This window comes from Populus nigra, chromosome 10 (assembly GCF_951802175.1).
Source record: "Populus nigra chromosome 10, ddPopNigr1.1, whole genome shotgun sequence".
Lineage (NCBI taxonomy): Eukaryota > Viridiplantae > Streptophyta > Magnoliopsida > Malpighiales > Salicaceae > Populus > Populus nigra.
Genome location: NC_084861.1, coordinates 13694554 through 13718888, shown reverse-complemented (window position 1 = coordinate 13718888; position 24335 = coordinate 13694554). Strand labels below are relative to the sequence as shown.

Below are 24335 nucleotides of genomic sequence, written 5' to 3'. Positions count from 1 at the left end.
AAATAACTTAAAAATACAAAAAAAACTTAATTTGAAGTAAAAATAAATAAATAAAAAATTCAATTTTTTTAAAAAATATTTTTGAAATACAAAAACAAACAGGAACAGGTCTTTAAGAACCTTAGACAGAATATTTCACTGTTGTGCCTTGATTTAATATGATTGTGAACTCTGGTTGTGAATATTTATGTAATTTATTTTTGGGATACCTAGAACATTGACAAAAACAAGTTTTTTTGGTTTTTTACTGTAACAATAAACATAGTTTAATATTGGTTATTATAGTGAAATTAGTAAAATTATCTTTTGTCCTTGAGTTGAAAAACAATTGTAATGGTATTGATAGTGTTTTGATCTTTATTATTAGTCCATTAATCCTAAAAGGTTGATTAGAGGTATGTTAGTATTTCTATTTTTTTCACAATTTTATCCCTAGATTTGATAATTTCTTGAGTTTTTTAGTCTTTTAAAAAACATTGAAATTGTTAAAATATTTATCTACCCTTAAAGTTAAAAAAAAATGAGTTGTTAACTTATGGGTTTTCATTTTTATTTTTTCCACTTTGAAATACAACAGAAATACTACTATACTTTTATAAAAAGATAAAAATCAAGACATACATATAGGATGATTGTGTACTTTCACTATGATTTTTTTTTTCTTTATGATTCTCAAGTTCATAAAAGACATTGTGGTTTTTCAATTTTAGAAAACAATAATTTTATTTGAAAAAGGTGTTGGTAAGTCACGTTCATGTGCTAGCTAATAGGTGTTGTTTGTAGTGTTTGGATGATGCATGCAGACCCCTTTGATAGCCAAACATATCCTTTAATTATATTATCGGATGTGTCGTTGTGTCCTCTTTCTTATAAGATGGTGCATGTCGGCGTATTATAGTTGGTTAATTTTTTGCTAGCAATTGTTTTTTAAAAAACTATTTGCATTCTTAATATTTATTTTTACATTTAAAATTTTTAGTCTGAGTCGAATATATATATATATATATATATATATATATATATATATATATACACCTAGTTTATTTATTAATTTTTTTTTAGTTATAGGTTGATGTTTGATTTGACAATTCAACCAATTAAATTTGAATGGGAGCATATCCACTATTTGGGATCAATTCAAATTGGTTAGGTGAATTCATCGAATTTTAATTTAATCTAACTAATATATATATATATAGCTCAACAATCCAACAGTATAATTAATGCTCCATGGCTCCATCAAGTTACTGTTTGGGTTCATATTCCTAGAAAAAAAATTAATGAGATAGTTTTACCTCTATTACCTAAACCAACTATGCGAAGAATTTAAGAGATGTACAAATGCGAATGAAAAAAGACAAGGGATTTTGGAGCGACAGGAGGACAATATCGAGTCAATGTTCAACTCTCTGAGAAAAGGAATCCGAGAGAGAGAATCCCTTGAAGTTACATCAATTCAATAACATAGACGCGGTAAAGAAAGAATATGTGAGATACTTTCTATCCTCTTAAATCTTATCGGATCTCTAGTAATTTTCATTAGGTTAGGAACTGGCAGCTGGTGGTGGCAAGTGCTACCCACCACAGTTTGTATTCCTAATGGTTGGCCATGAAAGTCTTCACTGACAACGATATTGAAGAAAAACAATGGAGGGCTTGATCATATGATCATGGCTTTGATAAGTCATCATCTTGGACCCAAAGTTTTGACAAGGTGCCCATGTATATCGTTGAGAAATCAACCGAGTGAGAAGATGCTAATTTCCAGTACTGCATGCTCTTCGTTCTTGATCTTTCTTCGATATCTTTAGAATTGAGTCGGGATCTTCTGGAAAGACAGAAATTAAATACATGTGCAGAATACAGGCTGCTTGTATTATTATTTTCTTCGATGGCTATACATATTCTTTTAAATTTGGTATTGCACTTTGAGATCAAACCTATTTTTCAAATCAAGGAAAAGCTATTAACTTCTGATCAACTAAGAAATTTATGAAAATCTTATGCATGTATCGTGGAATGATTTGGGATTTTAATATTTGTCTTTATTCGACAAATTGATCAGCATGTGTTTTTGTTTCTTCGATCACTTGACAAGAAATAAATATATCAGTATATGCCTTTCCTCTTCTTCTCTCACGCGAGCACCTTAGTTGAACGGGATCGAAGAGGACCGTCTATGAGAAATTAAAGAACAGAATTTGTTTGCATGCTTTATCCTTAATGGTTGATTGAGAAATCACACTAAATTTTTTCTTCTTTCTTGCTGTTTGATTGCAGATTTGAGTGTGTTTTGGTATGGAATTGGCTTGTCACTTTTAACTTGGGTTTTTTTCACTGGACTAACCGGTTTTTGAATAACTAAAAAGGTGTTTAATAGTATGGTTATTAATAACCAATGAACGCTAGTTGGTTGCACAGGAATTCTATTTTGATCTTGATTGCTGCTTTTACTGCATTGAAGTGATCGTGTCTTATAACCTTGACGAGGGAAATCACGTAAAATGAATCTGCAAATGAAGATTACAAATTTGATAAGAAGAAGGGATTTATGCTCAATTGAGAATTACTAAATTTCGTTTTTTTTTTGGTAGTATTGAGAACGAATTGTCACATTAAAAATGAAACCTCGAAAGGAGAAAAAGAACAGGGCACTTCACTCATTGGTGCCATCGAAAATAATTGCAGGCCCCAAACGACTGTGATTGCAGAGAAGCTGACAAATCGTAGTTCACAAGCCAAGCACCACAAAATCTTATGATTTAGTGACCCTGTCTCCTCAATGATATCCATGGAGTAGAAATCATAATATCACACAAGAAAACCGCTCAAACAGAGACAGTCCACAGAAGTGTGGAAACATTATCTAGTGTTGGATTGATGTTTTGAGGTGAGAAAATACAATCCCTGTTCGGATCTCTCTTGGCTTTTTCATTGGAATACGTGGATGACATCTTCCGATCCAGACTTGGATTATCTTCGGTTGTTGTCCTCGTTCAGTCCAAGCAGAAAACAGCATGCAAATCCCTGTATCGGGCTTGTATTACGGTAACACACAGAGACATGCAATCACTACCAAATGCATAGGAAACAAAGTTACATGTGATTTGATGTCCTATATAGATTTGATATGGCCACCTAGAATCATTGAGGGGCCGGGAATGCCCTCAATGTACGCACGGCCATTAGCCATTCTTACTGTGACTTGGAGGAGCAAGTCTGTAATTCAAGTTATGTTTGAGAGAGTAATAGATCTGCAGTCCTTTGGCTAATACTCCATTAAGGGATAAACAAACGGAAACCTCAATTGTTTTGAACCGATCATTTACATTTCTGTTTGTCGTACGTTGTTTGGATTCCACAAAATCCAACGATTACAATTTATCTGTTCCTCCTAAATCCTCTATGGTGCAAGCCCTGTAGTCATTTAATAACTATATCTGCCATGGTTTGGCCATCACCATACTTTTGATTGAAGTGGACCGAACTTACACTCAAGATCAGGGGCAAACGCCAAGCAATTATCACTGTTGTTGGATAAATGATTGGCATTTGCCGCTGATCTTAATATTGAATCGTACATTAAGAATTTAACAAGAAGTAAATAATTAATATAACATAATAAGCATAACGAGATGTTGTTATTGACATACACAGTAATCATAGTTTTAAAAACTAAAATAAGAGTAGACTTAATTAAAGACCTGAGTCACGAAACAAATGTTAACCTTTTATTTTATTTTTTTGAAAAAAATTAAAATGATATTATTATGATTATTTTTTAATTTTTTTATAAAAATTAAAAGATTTTAACCTATTTTTATTTTTATTTTTATTTGATTAGGTCATAGATTAATCCAAAATTTTAACCAGACTAATTATTTAATTTTTTAAAACTCAAATCGAAACAGACTTTGAATTAACCCTCTAGAGTAGACCTGCTTGAATTTTAAAATTATAACACGATCAAAATTATGGACCCCAACACGACAACGAATGGATCCAAAAATTGCGGAAAAAGCGAGCACACAGTGGGGAGCAGATCTAACCTACCTTTCATATTTTCTACGCAATTTGAAACAATATGAAGGCATTACTTTGGAAAATAAAAAATAGATACTAATATAAATTTTGTAGGCTACAGTCGATCAAACAAAAAAATAAAAACATAAATTATAAATTATAAATAAATTTTTTTTTACAAAAAAATTAAAACAAGATTATTAATTAATTTATCTTTCATCAAATAAAATAAGATAGTTTAAATTCAAAATCTATTTTTGTTTTGTTTTGAAATATTTGTTAATAATTTGATGAGGTTCTTTTATAATTCTATCATTTTTTTTTCTAGATTTGCTAGTTCTACCAATTGTTTTTTAAATTCTTATTACAGTGATTTTTTTTCTAATTAATTAGATATATTTTATTGGTTTGTTTTGATTATACTTGGATCTTTTTTTTTTCTATATTTTATTTTTAGCAGAGCCACCAAAATTATCAATTTTTTCTTACGATATATGTTTTGATTTTAGGTTGAATGATGAACAAATTAAAAAGAATTGATTCTTTATTATTTTTTGTTTTATTTCAAAGTTTATCAAACATAAATAATGTCTCGCTTTAACTAATATTTTTTATATACTTTATATGTTTATATTTAATAGGTATAAAGACTAATAATATTAAAGTGATGGATACATTTTGAAAATAAAATTAACTTTATTATTTTAACTCAATTTAATATTGCTTTAAATATTTTATTTTATATAAAGTTCATTATATATTTGTACTTGTAGTAAGTTATTTAAATAAAACTAAATTATACAAATAATCTTTTATAACTAAATTATATTTTATTATATTAATTTTTATCTTCCCTCATAGATAATCCAACTCCGCCGGCACAGTACTGCTTGAAATTTATTCTTACATGTCCATGTTATTGATGTCACAAAAACCTATGGTCAAACTTCTGTAACGATAAAAACTTGAACTACCCGAGCACCAGTACGTGCTCTTTCTCTTTAAAGGGACAGAGTCCCGGATGACCTTCCGAGCCGGCAAAGGAAAGTGCCTGAGGCTTCCCTTAAGACACACCAAGAAAGGAATAGCGAGAACCATTGACCAAAAAGCAGTTATGAAGGATAATGACTTGATTTCTAATTTAAATATGGTAGAAATTCCACCAAGGCAAGTTGCTTATCCATGCCACAGCACTGCATGATCTAAGCAAAGAAGAATCAAATCCAAATATGAAATTAAGGAAAATCCAATACAGTTACTCAGCTTTTCCACCTTTCCCTGCTAATTTACGGTGACAGCCACGAGCAAGTTGTTAGGTTTAAAATTATCCAAGTACGGACACAAAACAGCTATATAAATATGAAGTGCGGATAGATTCTGAAGACAACTCTAACAATCAACTTTCTTTCCTTTCTCTGCCTCTGTATTCCTTGTATGTCTTATATTTCCTTCCTTATCTAGGATTTTATAGAGCATTTTCCTGTTATATCTTAATCTTTTATCAAAACCCTGAACTCTCCATAGTCTGTTTTTGTTAGCTTAGTCTTGTTCTCAACATCTATATATATACATATTACACCAACTCATCAAAATCCCAGTTTTCTATTAATACAAAAAAACAGTTCCCTGAGATTTTTTAGCATCAAGTTTCAGGTTTCCGGGATATCCTTCAACGTCATGGTATAGCTCTCTATCTGGAAAATCTGTTTCTCTATTGTTTCTGTTTGTTTCTTGTTGTTTTGTTATTTACCTTTTTCCTTCTTTCCTTTTCCTTTTCGGGTTTAATATTTTCAGGCACGAGAGGCTGGGAATGTCAGATATGATGAGGTTAGATAAGTTCATGCTTAATGTTTGTGTGGCCATAGTTCATTTGTTATTTTTGTTTTTGAATTATATTATTATTATTCTTTTTATCAATTTTAAAACTGTTTTCTTCTGTGAATTTTTATAGGAGTCTGTGTTGAATTCTCGAGGAATGAAGCTTTTCACATGCAAATGGATTCCCATGAACCAAGAACCAAAAGCCTTGATCTTTATTTGCCATGGTTATGCCATGGAATGCAGCATCACCATGAATAGTGAGTACCTGCAAATTAAATCTACATGTTAAGGCTCTAAATTAACATGTTAAAGAAATTTGGTCTTTCAATGCTAAGGGGTGCTTTCATTATAATTTTCCAGGCACCGCTATTCGCCTTGCAAAGGCAGGTTTTGCAGTGTATGGTATGGATTATGAAGGCCATGGAAAATCAGCCGGTTTAAAAGGCTATGTAGAAAACATGGATCATGTCATCAATGATTGCTCAAGTCATTTTACAAGCATATGTGGTCAGATTTTATTTTATTTTTCCTTGTAACATGTGATTTGTTTGATGTATCAGCTGTTTTGAAGAATTTTTTATGACCAGACTTTTGTTTTTGTTTAATTTTAGAGAAGCAAGAGAACAAGGGGAGGATGAGATATCTGTTAGGAGAATCCCTGGGTGGAGCAGTTGCTTTGCTCCTCCACAGAAAGAAGCCAGATTTTTGGGACGGTGCAGTGTTGGTGGCACCCATGTGTAAGGTAACTTTGTATATCATGTCCTTTACTTTTGGACTTTCCCCTTTGTCATCTCTCTCAGATTACTTCCTTTTTTCCAAAGTGACAAGCTCGTTTGGTAGCTTCTCCTTATATATATATATATATATATATATATATATATATATATATATATATCCTTGGTCTTCCTAAAAAATTGGATCCAGTTCTTGTTACTTTTCTTCTCCTCTCTGTTTTTTAATTTTTAAAATTTTTATTTTGAGTATGATAATAAACTTTAAGGAAAACAAAAACTAAAGCAGCTGGCTAGAATTTTGATTCAAACAAACATAACAAAAGAAGAGCGATTTACCTGTGCGACAACTACAAACAGTACGGAAATACTGTCTCCGAGAACCTTCAAGTTCAATCCTACTAGTCAATGGTCACAACAAAAGACAACTAAAAAACTCTTTCAACAGTCAACAAAACTTAGCAGAACTTGGTTAGGCAGGCAATATTTACGGTCATTTTATTGATTTGGTCCTCTATAAGCTGTTTGGACCCATTCTAGCTGAATAAAAGGCATGAGAATCTACTCTGATGATCTTGATTTTATTTACAGATTGCAGATGATGTGAGGCCACCTCAAATGGTAATTACTATTTTAGGAAAGCTTTGCAGTGTCATTCCAACTTGGAAAATAATCCCAACTAAGGATATCGTGGATGCTGCCTTTAAACTACCTGAAGTAAGACAGCAGGTATATTTCTTTCCAAATATTTATTACTAATAATTAAATTCTTTTTCCACTAAAACGATGCATTAATTTATTAATGATGTCTTAATTGCAGATTAGAGAGAACCAATATTGCTACAAAGGGAAACCTCGCTTGAATACCGGCCATGAACTTCTACGAATTAGCTTGGATCTTGAGCAGAGGCTTGAAGAAGTGTCATTGCCATTTCTAGTTCTGCACGGTGAAGAAGATAAAGTGACAGATAAATCTGTAAGCGAGAAACTCTTCAGTGTGGCTTCAAGTTCAGACAAGACCATTAAGCTGTATCCTGAGATGTGGCACGGTCTACTCTATGGAGAACCAGTAGAAAACCGTGACATTGTTTTTGGAGACATTATCGACTGGTTAGGGAACAGAACTCATCTTGGAAACACCAGATTGGAGATGGAGCAAAAACGTATGAATGATGCTCCTTCCAAGTCTAAATAAGAGCAAGAAATTCAGTGGTGATGATGATGATCTTCTCCTGGGAAAGATTTTATTCTTCAATTTGACGAGTGCTCGGTCGAATTTCAGTTACAAAATCAGCAAAGACAACATAAAAAAAGGACAGCCTAAGTGATGGCATGAGATACATCAACAGTCGCTGTTGGACCGGACGGTTCCACCTAAAGTTAACCTAAAACTATGAGATAGGGACATTTAATAAAATAAAAATAAAATGGCTTCTGATTATGCTTAATTCACTCTCCTAAACATCATCTGTACGAGAAGTTTGTTTTGTTTTACATAGCTTACCTTAATTTCATAGCGGGAAACTACCTTGATTTTGAGAACGTGTTCGTTAGCTAATTTCAGTTCTCAGGTAAATGTAAGTAACTTGTAGGATCAATAAAATGGTTGATGTCCATTTCTAGTTGATGGGCTACGATGCTTAAAAATCGCATAAAAAATTCGTGATTAATTCAACAAATTCCAGCACTGTAGATGAGAGAATCTCGAGGCAGGCAGGTAGGTTTTCCGGTGGGCAAGGAAAAAATAACAGAGAGAAGAATAGAAGAGCTTATCCAGATGAAGGACCTAAAATAGCACGATCAAAATTATGGACCCCAACACGACAACGAATGGATCCAAAAATTGTGGAAAAAGCGAGCACACAGTAGGGAGCAGATCTAACCTACCTTTCATATTTTCTACGCAATGCTCTGCTGGTTGCATTAATCCATCAGTTTAAAATTCTTCGCCCGTTTCTACTTAAAACAACAAATCTAAGCAACCATCAAATTCACAAATGATAGCATATACCATCTTGGAGATTGACATTGCAACTCTCTGTTTATCTTACAACAAACTAAGCTCTCTCTACAGCGACTTCTTCATCACCAACGAAAACTGATCTAGCATCAACCTCCATCTCTAGCTGCTGTTCAAAAAAATTATCTTTACCTCAATTAGAAAAGCTGATGCCCAGAGCACTTCACCTCGCTGTGACTACAAGAAAGCAATCATTAATTCAGATACAACGACCCCTGCACATACACAACCGCATTCTCTATCATCAGACCACATAGCATGTTAGAATCTAAATTCATAGATGTAACTGCTGTTAATGCAGATGCATATGTATGCACATGAGTTAGCAGAAATCATCATCTAAGCCTCCACTTGTTCGAAATTATCTGCTAAACACATTTCAAAGTTGTAGATCAGATTGCAGCAAGGCCATGAATTACATGCATGGCATCCCAGTACATTAAAGCCAAGCAACGACTGAATTTTTATTCTGTTTAACACCCAGAAACAAGAGAATCAAAGTTGTGGAAATTAAAAGGGATTTGAGCTTTGAGGCAAACATCCCAAATCTATCCTTTTATTAAATGCACCAAAACAATAATTGTAGCCAATTAGCATTCCAGTAAAGGATAATTCCCAACGTTGCACAATGACACATCCAAAATGGGGAAGGGAAAAAAAAACTTGCAATTCCTAGCGTGCATCTTAGAAGCTTGTTTATATAAAGATTGTGTTCTGATAGGTTCTTGCATGGCAAATAAGCCTCCAGCATCACCAATTCACAGTGAGAAAGATTGCAAATTCAGAAAAATGGAAGAAACCAAAGCAAGAAGACTTCAACTGAAATTTTACAAACTGAATGGCATGAAAACCTTTAACCAGTGAGTGCTAACCATCTAGACTTACATATGCCCCCATGTAACGCCACAAGGTCAATGACATGCCACCAGGTGGACAATGATTGCAAGTATCAACCTTCAGCCATAAATAGGGTTCACAACATGCCAAAACCACCAGCACACGTTAGGTTTGCAGAACGTGGTGCACTACATGCAAGCAAACCAATTTCCTATTTGCTTATAGAAAAAGTGAAGCTTGCTCACTCACATTTGCAGGAAGCTAAATAAAACCACACTCAGGTTACTATCTATATAGGTCCTGTGCCAACAGGTTTTGATAGAACCACTGCATGGAGAAGAGGGTTGACATTGAAATCTTCTAGCCTCTCATAGAAGGGCCAGAAGATCAAAAATCAAACCCCTTTCCTGAGGGTTCAATCATAAAGTGCGCTTCTTCGAGGGTTGCTCCAGCAATCTTCCATATGATGCAGGCTTCTAAACTTATTGGTTGACATGGCACATGGACTTTGACACTGTAAAAGAATGAAATAAAAAATAAAAAAATTACCAAATAACCTATCCTTTTAAAAAAAATATTCATTTTGATCAATTTAAAGCAGTTGTAAGAAGTTTTTTTTATGTTTTTCTTTTTACAGACCAAAAGGTATTTAAAAATCCTAAGAAAGAAGTTAGCCATATCACAGGTTCAGCAGAGCACAGACAAGCTTTCCGCAGAAGGGAGGTTGGCCAAAAACTCCAACCATAAACATTAAATATATCAGTTCAAGTATACTTTAAATACAAGTAGATTTATAGAACAAATGAAAGGGTGAATAAGAGCCTTCATCAACAACACTTGCTCATCAAAATTAACGCAAAACTAGGATGCACCATCTTCTCCCTTGTCTCGCTTAATTTATTCAATTGACTTCTTATGCCTATTTATTATATTCCATGGGTGACTACCTCAATAACCCAACACTCTTCACACCATAGCCTTTTTTATTGTACAAAAAGTTCATGTATAGTTTCAAATCTGAATCCCAAAAGAATCCACGCATACATTATCATGCATTCATGAAAATATGTCTCATTCATGCAATATCTAAAACAACTGTGCAAATGCATATTGAACTAGAAAATAAGATGATCACAATATTTACAAGGGGAAAGGGGGCACCTTCAAGTTAATCCTTCCTCAGATGATCTTGTTTCGAACTTCTTCAAGTTTCTTGAGTATCTCCCCAGGAGTTCTGTCCAGCTCATCTGCAATTTTTCTTTGTGCATCAAGCGGCAAAGTCGGGAACTGCTCACATAGATCTCCATCGATCACATCCTGCAAAATTGCCCTAAGACTTTAGCATTCTTTTAGAAAATACCAGGTAGCAGCATGGCTTAAAAAGTGTACATAAAAATATGAAGACAGGATTTTCTTAAAAAAAAAAAAAAACAAATACATTAATGAGACAAATACATGCAATGAATTGTTCCTGTTTGAAACAACTCGGTGGTTTTAGTAACATTTTAAATTGGTGTTGAGAAACTATGATCAAATGAAACCACCTATAATGACTTACCTTAACAGGAAAATAAGCAGACCTATATGCCATATGATCTCTTCCACACAAAGGTGGGTGGTCTTGTCTCAAATGCATCTCCAAGTGTGAAAAGAAGTCAACATCATCTCGAGAGGTGAATGGAAGTAGAGCCCCCACGCTCCCCATCACTGTCCCATACATGATGCATTCTCCACCACCTGGAATTAGAGATGCCTTCTGCAAGGAATTAACCACATCACCAATATGAAACTGTACTATCTCCTCTACCTTGTTTGGAGCTCCATTAAGCTTTCCCTGCTCCCACTTTATCTTTCCGCCAGTTGGATCTTCTTCTATCTCATCAGAAACATCCTGTGGCAACCTCACAAAGTAGATATTCCCAAACTTGTCTGCACCGGCCATGGTATCAAAATCTACGTGGTATGATGCTGTAAGCCATCTTGGAACACTATCATCAGCAAAAATATACAGCTGATTTTCATCCCGCCTGTACTTGCAGAAATGAAATGACTGCAAAGTAGATACCAAAAACATCATAACATTAGGAGGAAAAGTAGGACATCAGTATATGAAAATGTATATAAAAATGAACAAATATCTAAAAGAAATATAGACACAGATTAAAGGTATTTTAGAAAAACATACTTCTTGAATGTCCCCCACATAAATCCGATCACGATAGGTGTGAATAGAGACAATGGAGTTGGGGAACAGCTTATTCTCACATTTTCTAAGCAACCTTTTTTTCCCCAAGTCATACAATCTCAGCACTGATCCTATTCCCGCAAGTAATCTTCCCTGAAACTGACACAAAGCAAGTGGAACTCCTTCTACTTGTGTCTTATGCAAGAGTTCCAGGCTTTTACCATCATCCACAAATTTATAAATGTGAATGAACCCAGCAATTAAGCTTCTTTTGGGCCAAAACTGCAGTCCCTTCGCTGTACCAACAGCTAAGAGAGTTCCATGCTCCTTGTCGTGGAAATTTACAGTGCATACGCTAAAAGCAGCTTCATTGTCCTGAAGTTCCAGCAAGCAAGTAGTAGTAGCTGACCTTGGGTCAAGTACTCTAATGCAAGAAACCCACCTGTCTGCCTCAGCCTTTGGATAACCATACTGCTCATCAGATAGCGGGTCATCTTTATCATCATCATCACCATTTTCCATCTTCTCAGCATTGGCACTTCCATTTTCCCCCATTCCAGCAGCTTCGAAGCACTCTTTTTTTGCTGCTTCACGCTCCTCTGCTGTATATGCTCCTTGATCACTCTCAATAATGACCAACAATTTCCGCTTAGGTTGAAGCACAAACTTTCTTGGAGTGTATCTTAGAGGTATTGCAGTTTCATTGAATGTTTCTCCCAATCTCTCAATTGTAAAAATCCTCAACGCATCCCCGGCGACAGCAACCACACCTTCTGCACACTGATCAGATGAGAATGAAGCAGCATATTCAAGAGTTTCATACGAAAGGGGTGTTAACAGAAAATGCCCTTGGTGAATATAACCAAGCCAGGGTCGGCTAGATAAGCACAGCATCGCACGTCGACCTCTCACATTAATGGCAAAAAGTTTTGGGGCCCTCAAACCCAAAAACCGGGAACGGGAGTCAGAAAGCTGGCCTGTCACCATATCCACCACTGTCCTAAATAGAACCCCAGTCTGCAAACCAGCATTGAGGAAAAGACTGGCAGGGTGATCAGCGCCATCTTCGCCACCAATTGATGCCTGAACCTCAAGAAACAGGAGGGATTCTGGAGGCGCCGAAACACTTTGCACACTCAGAATCTGCATACAGTCATCAGGATCCAAAGACAAGACACGGATGGTGTTATCATACGAACCAACTGCTAGGAATCGAGACCTCTGTCTTCCTTCTGGAACAGGGGCAATGTCCAAACAGGCCACATCTCCAGACATCTCATGCTTCTCCACCTCCATTAGCTGACCGGTCATATCCACCTCAAAATATATAAGCTCTCCTCCACTTAAAGCAATAACCACTTGAAGTCTATTTGAGCCAACTTTCACAATTGTCCTCTTTCCAGGAGTTCTCCACTCATTAATACGCCCATCTTCCCTAATATGTCTTATGCCATTTGGGTGAATTTGCATCAAAGAATCATCACCAATTAAAGACACAGCAAGGGAAGGTGTGGTATCAAGAAACCCACTCTCGCTAACTTCCTCAACTGTTTCTCCAATTGAAAGCACAAGAGTTGCGTTGTTAAAGGACACAACAATATATGCATCAAACTCATCATTAGCATTCCTTTTCACAGTCCAAACAGCACTTGGTACACCAGGAAGCTGTGACACAGCCATCTCACTAATAGCCAAACCAGGCCTCAATATCCTCAATGAGGAGCGAGGACCACGCCCACAAAGTGAAAATATCTGAGGGGTTTCTTCATCAAAAAGATTAGCAACCTTCATGTCCATAACAGGCATCAAGCTCTCAACCTGGTCAATCCTAACAAGATTCTTTAACCCCCTTGGCTGGAAAAACACAGGCTGGAAGCCTTCCTCAGTTTCCATCAAAGTAGCAGATGAGGCCTCCACATCCTCTTCCTCCCCAATGGCCTGAAACTGATACAATGCATGATTCCCAAACTCTGATGCAGCAAACAAAAACCCTGATTTCAACACACATATAGAAGAAGTAACTGGAATCGTGTCAAAATACTTAATCTTCAACTCCTTAACCTTGTCATTCTCATGATCCAATGTAACCTTAAAAATGTCACCGTACTCAGTCTGCAACAGAAAGAAAAACATCGATTTCTGCTTATGTGTTGCTGCAGAAACTATCAAAACCCCACGTTCAGCAGGCAAATCAGCACGCCTAGGAATCACAGCCCTCACATCAGGATGCCCTTGATTCTTATAAATCACGAAATTCTCCGCACAAACTAAAATACCACTTGGCCCATCACCACCTCCAGGCACTGTAACAAGCATATTAGCGCCATTATCAACCTGCTCAGACCATTTCCTAGACACGTGATTAAGCCCCAGATCAAGCTCATAAAATGTCAAATTCTTCTGCGCTTCACCAGCAGCTTGCCCTGTCGAGTCCTGATCAGCTTCCGAATAATCCAACTCAATCGCAGCAAAAATCGGATTATCAAACCCACAATCAACACCGCATACTGAGTAACATATAGTATGCGACTTATGTGCCTCTAAAGGCGAAGAAATGGTTAACCTAGCAACAGTATCTCTATTCAAAACATAAACTAGCTTCTGTTTCTCACAGGCACCAATCATAACAGCCCTTCCTTTCGGATCCACAGCCAAATACTGACCCGGAACAATACGGCGACAGCCAGATTTTCCAAAAGTTTCTTGATGAATTTTGTCAAAGACATTTCTCTCCTTGTTATATTCTAAAATTACAATCCTGCCCGAATCAGAACCAACAACAATATAATCTTTTTGAGCTCCAGTTAGTCTAAACTGAGCTAATGAGCGAATAGCACCGAATATTTCAACAGAGAGAACTGTCTGTAGCTTACCGTTCTCGTCTGGTCGGAGGAGATCGAGAACTTTGCCGCGAGCAACTACGATTTCTTGTGCTTTGCCGCCGGAGAAGTTGCCGTTTATGGCGGAAACGATTCCGGTAGCTCGTTGGAGAGTGAGACTGTAGAGGTACATGGTAATGCTGGGTTTTGGAGTGGGAGTGAAATGGTGGGGATCGGGGTTTTAGGGTTTTAAAGAAGAGAGCTAGTTAGAGAGAGACTGGATTTCTGCGACAAAAATCACTTGTCGTCTGATTATTGACTTGGCACATGAGACTGAGAACCGCTGGTAATGGACTTCAAGACTCGGGCCATCAACTATCTTCACAAGGACAGCCCCAGTAAAACGGGCTTGGAGTTTAGACCCTAAACCCGGATAGCTTATCTAAGACCGAACCGTGCTCTTAATGTTTTATACTGGACAAGGGGCATTTGTTACTTATAAAATATTTTACTTTACGGATAATGCAAAACAATATATAATTATGGCGCTGGTAGTGATGAGTGAGAGCGAGAATAAATTATAGCGGCGGTGATTAGCCAATAACAATAGTAATTATTGATAATACTGACGATAATAATATTAGTAATGATAAAAGTTATAATAATAAAAAAAATTATTAAATGATATTACAAGTTAATTATTATTTGTAAAATAATGAAAATATTTTTCAATAAATAAACTTAATTTACAGTATAGTACTAAATTATTTGATATTAATTAACTTTTTAAAAAAATCTATAGAAAAAAAAATCAGAAAGACATTTATTATAAAATATTTTATACGAAACAAATTCATACAAAGTGTGCTGATAATCAAAGAGTTGTTTGGTATCACTGTTTTTTTTTCTATTTCTGATTTTAGTTTTTTTTAAATTAGAAATTATATTTTTATGAAAAAATAACGAAACCAACTATCATTATTATAAAAAATTTAAAACTAATTTGTTAGGTTTTGAAAACTTTAACAATCGAGTGGTGGTTCTTTTGTTTTTTATTGTTAGGTTTTGAAAACTTTAAGGAGAGTGATAATTATAATTGTTTTTTTTGTTTGTTTTTATATTTTAAAAATATTTTAATTTTATTTTATTTTTTATTTGTTTTAAATTAATATTTTTTATGTTTTCAAATATTTTAATGTGTTGATGTCAAAAATAATTTTTTAAAAATAAAAAATATCATTTTAATATATTTCCAAATAAACACACCTATATAAATTAATAACCACAACTATACTCTTAAAACAACCTCAACAACAACAAGACCCACCTGTTATATATAAATTATGTTGAATAACAACGCTACTTCTCCCTTTCTCTTCTAGCTTTACAAGTGATCAAGGTTGGTCACCAAAATCTAAATTTTACCACAAATTCACAACATGAAAGGGGCTAGCCCTCTTCCATGCTGAGTTTGGTTTGCTTGCTTGCTCCTTTGCATGAATTTTATCAACCAGTCATCCTTTGCTCGAACCCTTGGCAATTCAAGTACAGGCCTCCACCACCACAAACATCACAAGAAAATAACATTCTTGCTGAGTGTGACACAAACACTTGAAGTTTCCGACATTGGCGTATCATTTCCGGCTAGAGCTACCTTGCAAGAGTCAGAATTCGGCAGTGTGACGGAAAAAAATGTTGTGGAGACAGAAGGGATTTTTTGTTGCCAGACCAGTGGAAAGATGGAAATTGCAGTACTAACGGTCAAGTTATAACTCATAGTGATTTGTATCAGCTGCAGTGCAATTGCTTTACCAGTTGTTTTCATGTAATGGGTTGTGGAGCTGAACACCAGTTTATAGAGTTTATCAGCTTTTCACAAGTGACTTGCAGGCTGGCAAGACAAATATCCAACGGATAATTTTAGGTTAAATGATCAAACTCCATATTCAACAGACTGGTTCAATTCATCACATCATTATCATAACAAGCTAGTTCTAGAAATGGAGAATGTTACTCCTGTTTCAGCTTTATCTGTTTGCTCTTAAATCTTTCAGTAAGTTCCTAATCTTCAGAAAGCAAAATACATCCCCGAAGCTGCTTCTAAGGACTAATTTTGAGAAGGTTTACAATTTCTGAGAACCTTTTTGAATTTGAAATTTCACTAGTATACATCACGATCTTACTGCTTGCTGGATATGATCTTTATTGCCGTCTTTACCAACACCAGATAAACAAGTATTATCCAAAATCTCAATGACTGTATGTAGATAGGAGGGTGCAAGGAACATGCAGGAAACTCATTAATTATCAACTTATGGACTAAAAAATATAGCAATGACAATATCATGTTATTTTCAAACTTGAATCCCTAGTTAGCCAAACCTTAATGCAGGTAATTTCTGATCCTTGCTAGGCCTAAGATTGTGAATACCATTTGCGCCAAACCATCAACTGAAAACAAATAGCATGTAATTATGCCAGAGAGAGAAGACATTATTTTAACCTAATCATCCTGCATGGTAGAGTACCTGCTCTCAAATATCACAACTTCCCTTTGTGATCTGCTACAAAAAAATAATAATTGTAATTAGCATCTGGACAAGCAAAGAAAAAAGGTGTCTATCCAATTCAGGGCGTCCATATTTCAACTAGTAGTCAAATGCAGCAATTCATGCTCATATCACGTAGAAATTTGGCATCACAACCAGAACACACAACAAAAGAGAAGGCGTGCACCAACTCCACCATATCAGCTCCACTCTCATTAGAGTCTCCTCTTAATTATATATAACCATAATAAACTCCTACTCCTGCATCACAAATCATTCCTCACATCTTACATATACCCTTAAACAACAGTTAGGTCTTTCAGAGAATCAAAACCCAAAATGGCCAAACCTCTATTCGTTACCACTACAGCACTCAAGGCCATTGTCTATCTTTTCCTGATAGCCATGACTCTCTCCTATGCCAACTCGGCAAGAATCCTTGATGAGTTGGAACCCGAAAATCCAGCTGTTGTTGGCCCTCCTGCAACAACAACAGTCCCAGCTCCCACGACTACATTGCCGAGTGGCCAAGTCCAAGCGACCACTCCCACCACCGTTGAAGATGATCAAGCAGACCCTCCTCTTCCTGATGAAACTGAAGCCCCTGTCACTGTGGCAGCACCAGTTGATGATGCAGCACCAGTTGCTCCTCCAATCACAGATGCAGCACCAGTTGCTCCTCCAGTCACAGTGGCAGCACCAGTACCTGTAGGTCCCATCAACACCACCACCAGGCCACCAAATGGGCCAGCCCCTGTAGTGGCCACGAGTGACACCGAAGCAAAACCTGCTGGCCCACAAACCACCACCACAACTTCTCCTCCATTGTCCTTCTTCATGCATGACATCCTAGGAGGATCCCACGCATCAAATAGGATCGTCACCGGGATCATCGCCCGCACTGACATCAATGGCATTCCTTTCTCCCAGCCAAACAATAACATTTTCCCACTCCAAGGTGGGACCCCACTAGTCAACATTAACAACCTCATAAATCCAAACACTGCTCCACTCCTTACAGGCCTAACAGGTGCCCAAACCAACACGTTACTTCAAAACACAGGCAACAACAACAACGTTGTCAATAGCAACAACCAGCCTTTTGTCACCGCTGGCAATCTCCCAGCTGGGTCCGCATTACAAAAGCTCATGTTTGGCTCGATCACAGTCGTCGATGATGAATTAACAGAAGGACATGAGTTGGGGTCTGCTGTGATTGGGAAGGCTCAGGGATTTTACCTGGCTAGTTCGTTGGACGGTACTAGCCATACAATGGCATTTTCAGTGTTATTACATGGAGGAGAAAATCATGGTGAGATTGAAGATACTATTAGTTTCTTTGGGGTACATAGGACAGCAACACCTGATTCACAGATTGCAGTAATTGGTGGCTGTTACATGCACAACTTAAGCCAAGGAAAGGCAGGTAGATTTCAATTGTTAAAAAGTCGTTATAGTCGTTATAGTCATGGTTAAACGCTCCGTTTCATTTAATTGGCATTGTTCATAATAACTGACTTCAAGCACACGACTTGTGTGTGCTCTCAGGCTAGAATAAAGGAAATCAGTTATAGCCAGTAGTCTAGAAGGAATGCTGTGTATATATATGGCACAATTGTAACAGAGAAGGGCATTGGAAAAAACATAATGAATGCATGATGAATGAAAGGTGCCATTGCACACATTATTCTCACTACTATCTACCTCACTATCTTTACGTGACAGACTTGCCAAAAGACTGGATTCTATTCCAGTAGGTTCCCTAGAAATAACGCTTGTATCAACTGGTATCAGAGCTTGCGAACCTTGGACACCAGTCATGCCTCCAGACACCAGAACACAGGATCTAAGGCGCTTGGAGGAGACGCTTGAGTCTGCCAACAAGGAGCATGCAGCCAAATATGAGCAAGTCACCAAGTTATTGGAAGTATATGGCCAGAAAATGGAGAGCCATGAGGTTAAGTTTGGGGAGATCAAAGACTTGATCAGCGGCTTGACATTCCAGCAAAACTCTTTTCTGCAGAAGCTGAGCTTGGGAAGAGGTGAACCAAGTGCTAACCGTGAGCAGACAGGTTGCTCCAATGGAGCCACCAGGCACAATTGGACCAGAGAAGCAGATCAACATCCTCAACAGGTATACAAACCTAGACGTGATTTTCCTAGTTTCAATGGAGACAATGTCTATCAGTGGCTATTTAGGTGTAACCAGTACTTTGAAATCACAGAAATGAATGATTCTGAAAAACTCAAACAAGCATCCTATTACATAGATGACAGAGCCTTGTATTGGCATCAGAATTTTGTTAGGCACCATCCTGAGGTCCTATGGAGTGAATACATTGAGGCATTATGCTGTCGTTTTGGAGGCCAAAAAGATCCTCTAGAGGAACTAAAAGATCTTAAACAAACAGCTGATTTAGAAACTTATATACAGGAATTTGATATTCTATGGAATAGAGCAGAGATGACAGAGAGACAGGCGTTGGTTTTCTTTCTGGGAGGGTTAGAAGTTGAGATTAAGAACATGGTCAAAATGTTTGAACCCAAGACCTTATACCAAGCTTACAATCTAGCTAGGCTACAAGAGAACACCATCAGCTACAGACAACCTCATCATTCTTATTCAAAAAATGCATACCACACTACCGGTGTTAATCCACCGAAGCCTTTCACCACCCCAAACCACACTAAAACCACTCTATACCACACTAACAACACTGAAAAAGCGATTCCCCACCACCAGAAATCTCCAAACACACCTTACAGACCTACAAAGACCCTGAGAAACAAAGAACTGGATGAGAGGAGGGCGAAGAGATTGTGTTTTTGGTGTGATGAGAAATTTATACCGGGCCATCGATGCAGAAATAAAAAGGTGTATTCCCTATGTATTTTGGACGATGAGGATGTTGCAGAAGAAGAAGTCCAAGAAGGCAGTGAGATTGATCCTGACAATTTCACACCCCAAATATCCATCAATGCCTTAGAGGGCACTTCAGGTTTTCAGACTCTACGGGTGACTGGTAAGGTTGACAAGTCTACTCTTTATCATGATCGACTCTGGAAGCACACACAATTTTATCAACACTCAGGTGGCAACGAGATTGAGCTGCACTCTCACTTCAATTCGGCCATTAGCAGTAGAAGCAGCAAATGGGGGCCAGATGACTTGCACCCATGTGTGCAAGAATTTTCTCTGGAAAATGCAAGGCGTCCAGTTCTCTACAGATGTATTTGTCGTGGAACTCAACAATTGTGATATGGTGCTCGGAGTACAATGGCTGGCTACACTAGGTAACATTTTGTCCAATTACAATGAATTATGGATGTCTTTTGTATGGCAAGGGCAAGACATATTGCTGCGAGGGGACATTCCAGTTAAGCTCCAGACTATTGGCTTTGAACAATTCAATAGCCTGATAAACAGTCCAAATCAGCTCGTGGAGGTCAATCTATGCAGTCTCAGGGTAGTGGAAGACAGTGATCATTTCATCAGCTCCATGACAACGACCCTTCAACCTAGTCTTGGAAGTGATTCAACTATAGATGAATTGTTACATTCTTACCAGGATATTTTTAAAGAGCCAACAGGACTTCCGCCTCTGAGAACACATGATCATGCTATTCCTCTCAAAGAAGGATCCCAACCAGTCAACCTCCGGCCTTATCGTCATGTTGGTTTACAAAAAGATATAGTGGAACAAATAGTAACTGAAATGCTGGATTCTGGCATTATACAACACAGCACCAGCCCTTTTGCTTCACCAGTGGTTTTGGTAAAGAAGAAGGACGACACTTGGCGATTGTGTGTGGATTACAGGGCTCTTAATAAAATGACAATTAAAGACAAGTTCCCTATTCCGATTGTAGAAGAACTGTTGGAAGAACTAGGCAGGGCTACTGTATTCTCTAAGGTTGATCTAAGATCTGGTTATCACCAAATAAGGATGAGTGCTGGAGACATACGCAAGACAGCTTTTAGAACCCATAATGGCCATTATGAGTTTTTGGTCATGCCATTTGGCTTAACCAATGCACCAGCTACTTTCCAGAGCTTGATGAACGACATCTTCCGCAGACATTTATGAAAATTCATTCTCGTCTTCTTTGACGACATCTTGGTGTACAGCCCTACCTTGGAAAAGCATGTGGAACAGTTGCAGATTGTATTCGAGATACTCAGAAGTCAGAGTCTACTTGCTAAGAGAAGTAAGTGTGTTTTTGGCAGCTCTCAAGTGGAGTATCTAGGCCACGTGATCACCAAGTCTGGGGTAGCCACCGATCCACTCAAGATCCAAGCCATTGTCAATTGGCCATTTCCTAGAAACATCAAACAGCTGAGAGGTTTTTTAGGACTCACAGGTTATTATAGACGGTTTGTCAAAGGCTATGGGGCCATCTGTAAACCTCTCACTCAGCTCCTCAAGAAGGATTCTTACAAGTGGAATGAAGAGGCTACAATTGCTTTTGAAAATTTAAAACAAGCCATGAAAAATCCTCCAGTTTTGGCCCTACCCGACATGACTAAGCTATTTGTTATTGAAACTGACGCTTCAGGCACTGGTGTGGGGGCTGTGCTAATGCAGGAAGGACATCCTATAGCTTTCCTCAGTAAGGCTCTTGGTCCTAGGCAACAAGTTCTATCTGCTTATGAGAGGGAGATGTTTGCAATTCTACAGGCCGTGGCTAAATGGAAACATTACCTTTGGGGGAGACATTTTCGCATAAGGACTGATCACGTTAGCCTTAAGCATTTGCTGGATCAAAAGGTAACGTATCCTTCTCAACACCTCTGGCTTACTAAATTACTTGGGTTTGATTATGAGATTGAGTATCGCAAAGGGAAGGATAATGTAGCTGCAGACGCTTTATCAAGGATTCATAGTGGACAATTAAGCACCATGATCTTGACTTCCATTTCCACTCCTATCATGGACGAAATCAAAATGACTTGGGCATCGGATGATAGCCTCAAGCACATTATACGTGATTTGTTGCATGATCCAAGTTCCCATCCTCACTATACGTGGGTCAACAATCACTTGAACCGGAAGGGCAAAATTGTGGTAGGCCACAATCCTGCGCTGCATAACAAGCTGATCGCCTTATACCATGACAAAGCTTCAGGTGGCCACTCAGGGGTGGTGGTCACAGCCCAAAAAGTAGGCAGTTTGTTCTACTGGAAGAAACAACAGAAACATATTAGGCAATTTGTGAGGGAATGCAGTATCTGTCAACAAAATAAACATGAGAATGTGCTAACACCAGGGTTACTGCAGCCTTTACCTATTCCTCTTGCTCCATTTACTGATATCAGTATGGATTTCATTGAGGGCCTTCCTAAATCAGAAGGTAAAGAAGTTATTTTTGTGGTTGTGGACAGATTCAGCAAATACGCACATTTTATGGCCCTTATTCATCCCTATTCAGCTTCTTCGGTAGCCAGAGTTTTTATGGACAATGTTTATAAGCTGCATGGCTTCCCAGCTACAATTGTCAGTGACAGGGATCCGGTTTTCTTAAGTCATTTTTGGCAGCAATTGTTTCAACATCAGGGAGTCAATCTACATCACTCTACAGCTTACCACCCACAATCTGATGGCCAAACAGAAGTGGTGAACAGGTGCTTAGAGCATTACTTATGTTGCATGTCTGGTGGCAGTCCTCATCAATGGTCCAAGTGGGTGCCTCTTGCTGAATGGTGGTATAACACCAATTACCACACAGCCACTAAGTCTACTCCTTACGAGATCTTATATGGTTTTCCTCCTCCTCTGCACATTCCCTACTTTCCTAAAGATTCCACAGTGGAGGCTGTCGATTAGCTGCTCACTCAGAGGGAAGAGATGCTTGCGCAAATCAGAGACAACTTACTCAAAGCTCAACATCGAATGGTACAACTTGCCAATCGCAAACGCAGTGACAGACAGTTTATTCCTGGGGACTTAGTCTACCTCAAGCTACAGCCCTATCGTCAGAAATCCATAGCACGCAGAAGTTCTCAGAAACTTGCTTCGAAATTCTATGGACCTTTTTCAGTCTTAAACAAGATTGGTTCTGTAGCCTACAAGCTGCTGTTACCACCCACGGCTTCTATCCACCCAGTTTTTCATGTGTCACAGTTGAAAAAACACATAGGGAACAAGATAGTGCATTCCACATTGCCTATTACTCCTTCAGCTCCCATAATCATTCCACAAGCAGTCTTGGATCGCAGGATGGTAAAAAGGGGTAACCAGGCCACTACACAAGTTCTACTCCACTGGAAGGGTCTTGCCCCATCTGATGCTACATGGGAGTTTGCTGATGACATTAAATGTCGGTTTCCAGAATTCTCCCTTGAGGACAAGGTAGTTTTCGAAGGGGGAATACCTGTTACATGCACAACTTAAGCCAAGGAAAGGCAGGTAGATTTCAATTGTTAAAAAGTCGTTATAGTCGTTATAGTCATGGTTAAACGCTCCGTTTCATTTAATTGGCACTGTTCATAATAACTGACTTCAAGCACACGACTTGTGTGTGCTCTCAGGCTAGAATAAAGGAAATCAGTTATAGCCAGTAGTCTAGAAGGAATGCTGTGTATATATATGGCACAGTTGTAACAGAGAAGGGCATTGGAAAAAACATAATGAATGCATGATGAATGAAAGGTGCCATTGCACACATTATTCTCACTACTATCTACCTCACTATCTTTACGTGACAGACTTGCCAAAAGACTGGATTCTATTCCAGTAGGTTCCCTAGAAATAATGCTTGTATCAGTGGCACTGGAAAGTATGAGAATGCGAAAGGGTATGCTTCTGTTGAGACTCTTCCACAGGTGGATCAGCACACAACCGATGGTGTGGATACAATAATGCATTTCAATGTTTACCTATCTGAGTAGAGCATGTCTGTGTGCATGGATGTGTTCTTGGTTGGGATTGGTTTACTAGCCTGTAAACCTGTCTCTCTTTAAAGATTTTCGGTGAAAGTTCGATGTATAATTAGAGCTATATATATTGGACATTGAAGGAAACAGCTTTGTTGTTGAATCAAATGTGCTTTATTGGTTACTTTGCATAATTTCTGATCTTGAATCTTGGATGAATTTGAAGAACAATATTAATAGCAATGCAAAATCAAAGAGGCTGGCATTGATGACAGCTAGCACTCTCTAAAATCAGCGAGAAATTGAATAATGTTTGGTATTAAATATTGAAGAACAATATTTTTCCTCTGCTCCACGTTCTTTTAACACACCCATCTCCCCACCTGAACCACCCAAAGAAAGGATGGTCAAAGATATAATTGAATTTAATTAAAGTTGAATTCTCATGTTTATTATTTCTTATATTGCTATGAATG

At 37.6% G+C, this 24335-nt stretch overlaps 3 protein-coding genes across 8 annotated transcripts; 2 read left to right on the top strand and 1 right to left on the bottom strand.

Annotated features, from left to right (window-relative positions):
• Positions 1 to 5238: 5238 nt before the first annotated feature.
• LOC133705542 (caffeoylshikimate esterase-like) lies at positions 5239 to 8023 on the top strand. The gene is made up of 7 exons (XM_062130806.1): positions 5239 to 5703; positions 5818 to 5850; positions 5975 to 6101; positions 6205 to 6351; positions 6456 to 6586; positions 7167 to 7304; positions 7396 to 8023. The coding sequence occupies exons 1-7, from the start codon at positions 5701 to 5703 to the stop codon at positions 7768 to 7770; spliced, it is 954 nt and encodes a 317-aa protein (XP_061986790.1). The 5' UTR covers positions 5239 to 5700; the 3' UTR covers positions 7771 to 8023.
• A 447-nt stretch (positions 8024 to 8470) lies between these two features.
• On the bottom strand, positions 8471 to 14794 carry LOC133705541 (spliceosome-associated protein 130 A). Of its 6 annotated transcripts, none has more exons than XR_009844293.1 (6): positions 11618 to 14794; positions 10991 to 11482; positions 10594 to 10749; positions 9682 to 9946; positions 9481 to 9549; positions 8471 to 8810 (listed from the first exon to the last, which is right to left on the bottom strand). XR_009844293.1 is itself a non-coding variant. In XM_062130805.1 (4 exons), the coding sequence occupies exons 1-3, from the start codon at positions 14627 to 14629 to the stop codon at positions 10612 to 10614; spliced, it is 3642 nt and encodes a 1213-aa protein (XP_061986789.1). In that variant the 5' UTR covers positions 14630 to 14794; the 3' UTR covers positions 8471 to 8772; positions 10594 to 10611. The 6 variants fall into 6 exon arrangements, 2 of the variants coding, with proteins under 2 accessions (XP_061986789.1, XP_061986788.1); XR_009844295.1 differs by having other exon boundaries at positions 8471 to 8772; XR_009844292.1 differs by having other exon boundaries at positions 9481 to 9946.
• Positions 14795 to 17324: 2530 nt separating this feature from the next.
• Positions 17325 to 23949, top strand: LOC133704528 (dirigent protein 9-like). The gene is made up of 2 exons (XM_062129376.1): positions 17325 to 18385; positions 23751 to 23949. Exons 1-2 carry the CDS (start codon positions 17325 to 17327, stop codon positions 23872 to 23874), a joined length of 1185 nt encoding a protein of 394 aa, XP_061985360.1. The 3' UTR covers positions 23875 to 23949.
• Positions 23950 to 24335: the final 386 nt, after the last annotated feature.

Excerpts from the sequence above, each read along its gene's own strand:
- LOC133704528 (XM_062129376.1), top strand. The coding sequence starts at position 17,325 with ATGGCCAAACCTCTATTCGTTACCACTACAGCACTCAAGGCCATTGTC. Across the intron at positions 18,386-23,750 it reads GTAATTGGTGGCTGTTACAT|TGGCACTGGAAAGTATGAGA; the intron begins GCACAACTTAAG and ends TGCTTGTATCAG.
- LOC133705541 (XM_062130805.1), bottom strand. The coding sequence starts at position 14,629 with ATGTACCTCTACAGTCTCACTCTCCAACGAGCTACCGGAATCGTTTCC. Across the intron at positions 11,483-11,617 it reads ATGTGGGGGACATTCAAGAA|TCATTTCATTTCTGCAAGTA; the intron begins GTATGTTTTTCT and ends TCTACTTTGCAG. Across the intron at positions 10,750-10,990 it reads CTGCTTATTTTCCTGTTAAG|GATGTGATCGATGGAGATCT; the intron begins GTAAGTCATTAT and ends GCAATTTTGCAG.
- LOC133705542 (XM_062130806.1), top strand. Across the intron at positions 6,352-6,455 it reads TCATTTTACAAGCATATGTG|AGAAGCAAGAGAACAAGGGG; the intron begins GTCAGATTTTAT and ends GTTTAATTTTAG. Across the intron at positions 7,305-7,395 it reads TACCTGAAGTAAGACAGCAG|ATTAGAGAGAACCAATATTG; the intron begins GTATATTTCTTT and ends TCTTAATTGCAG.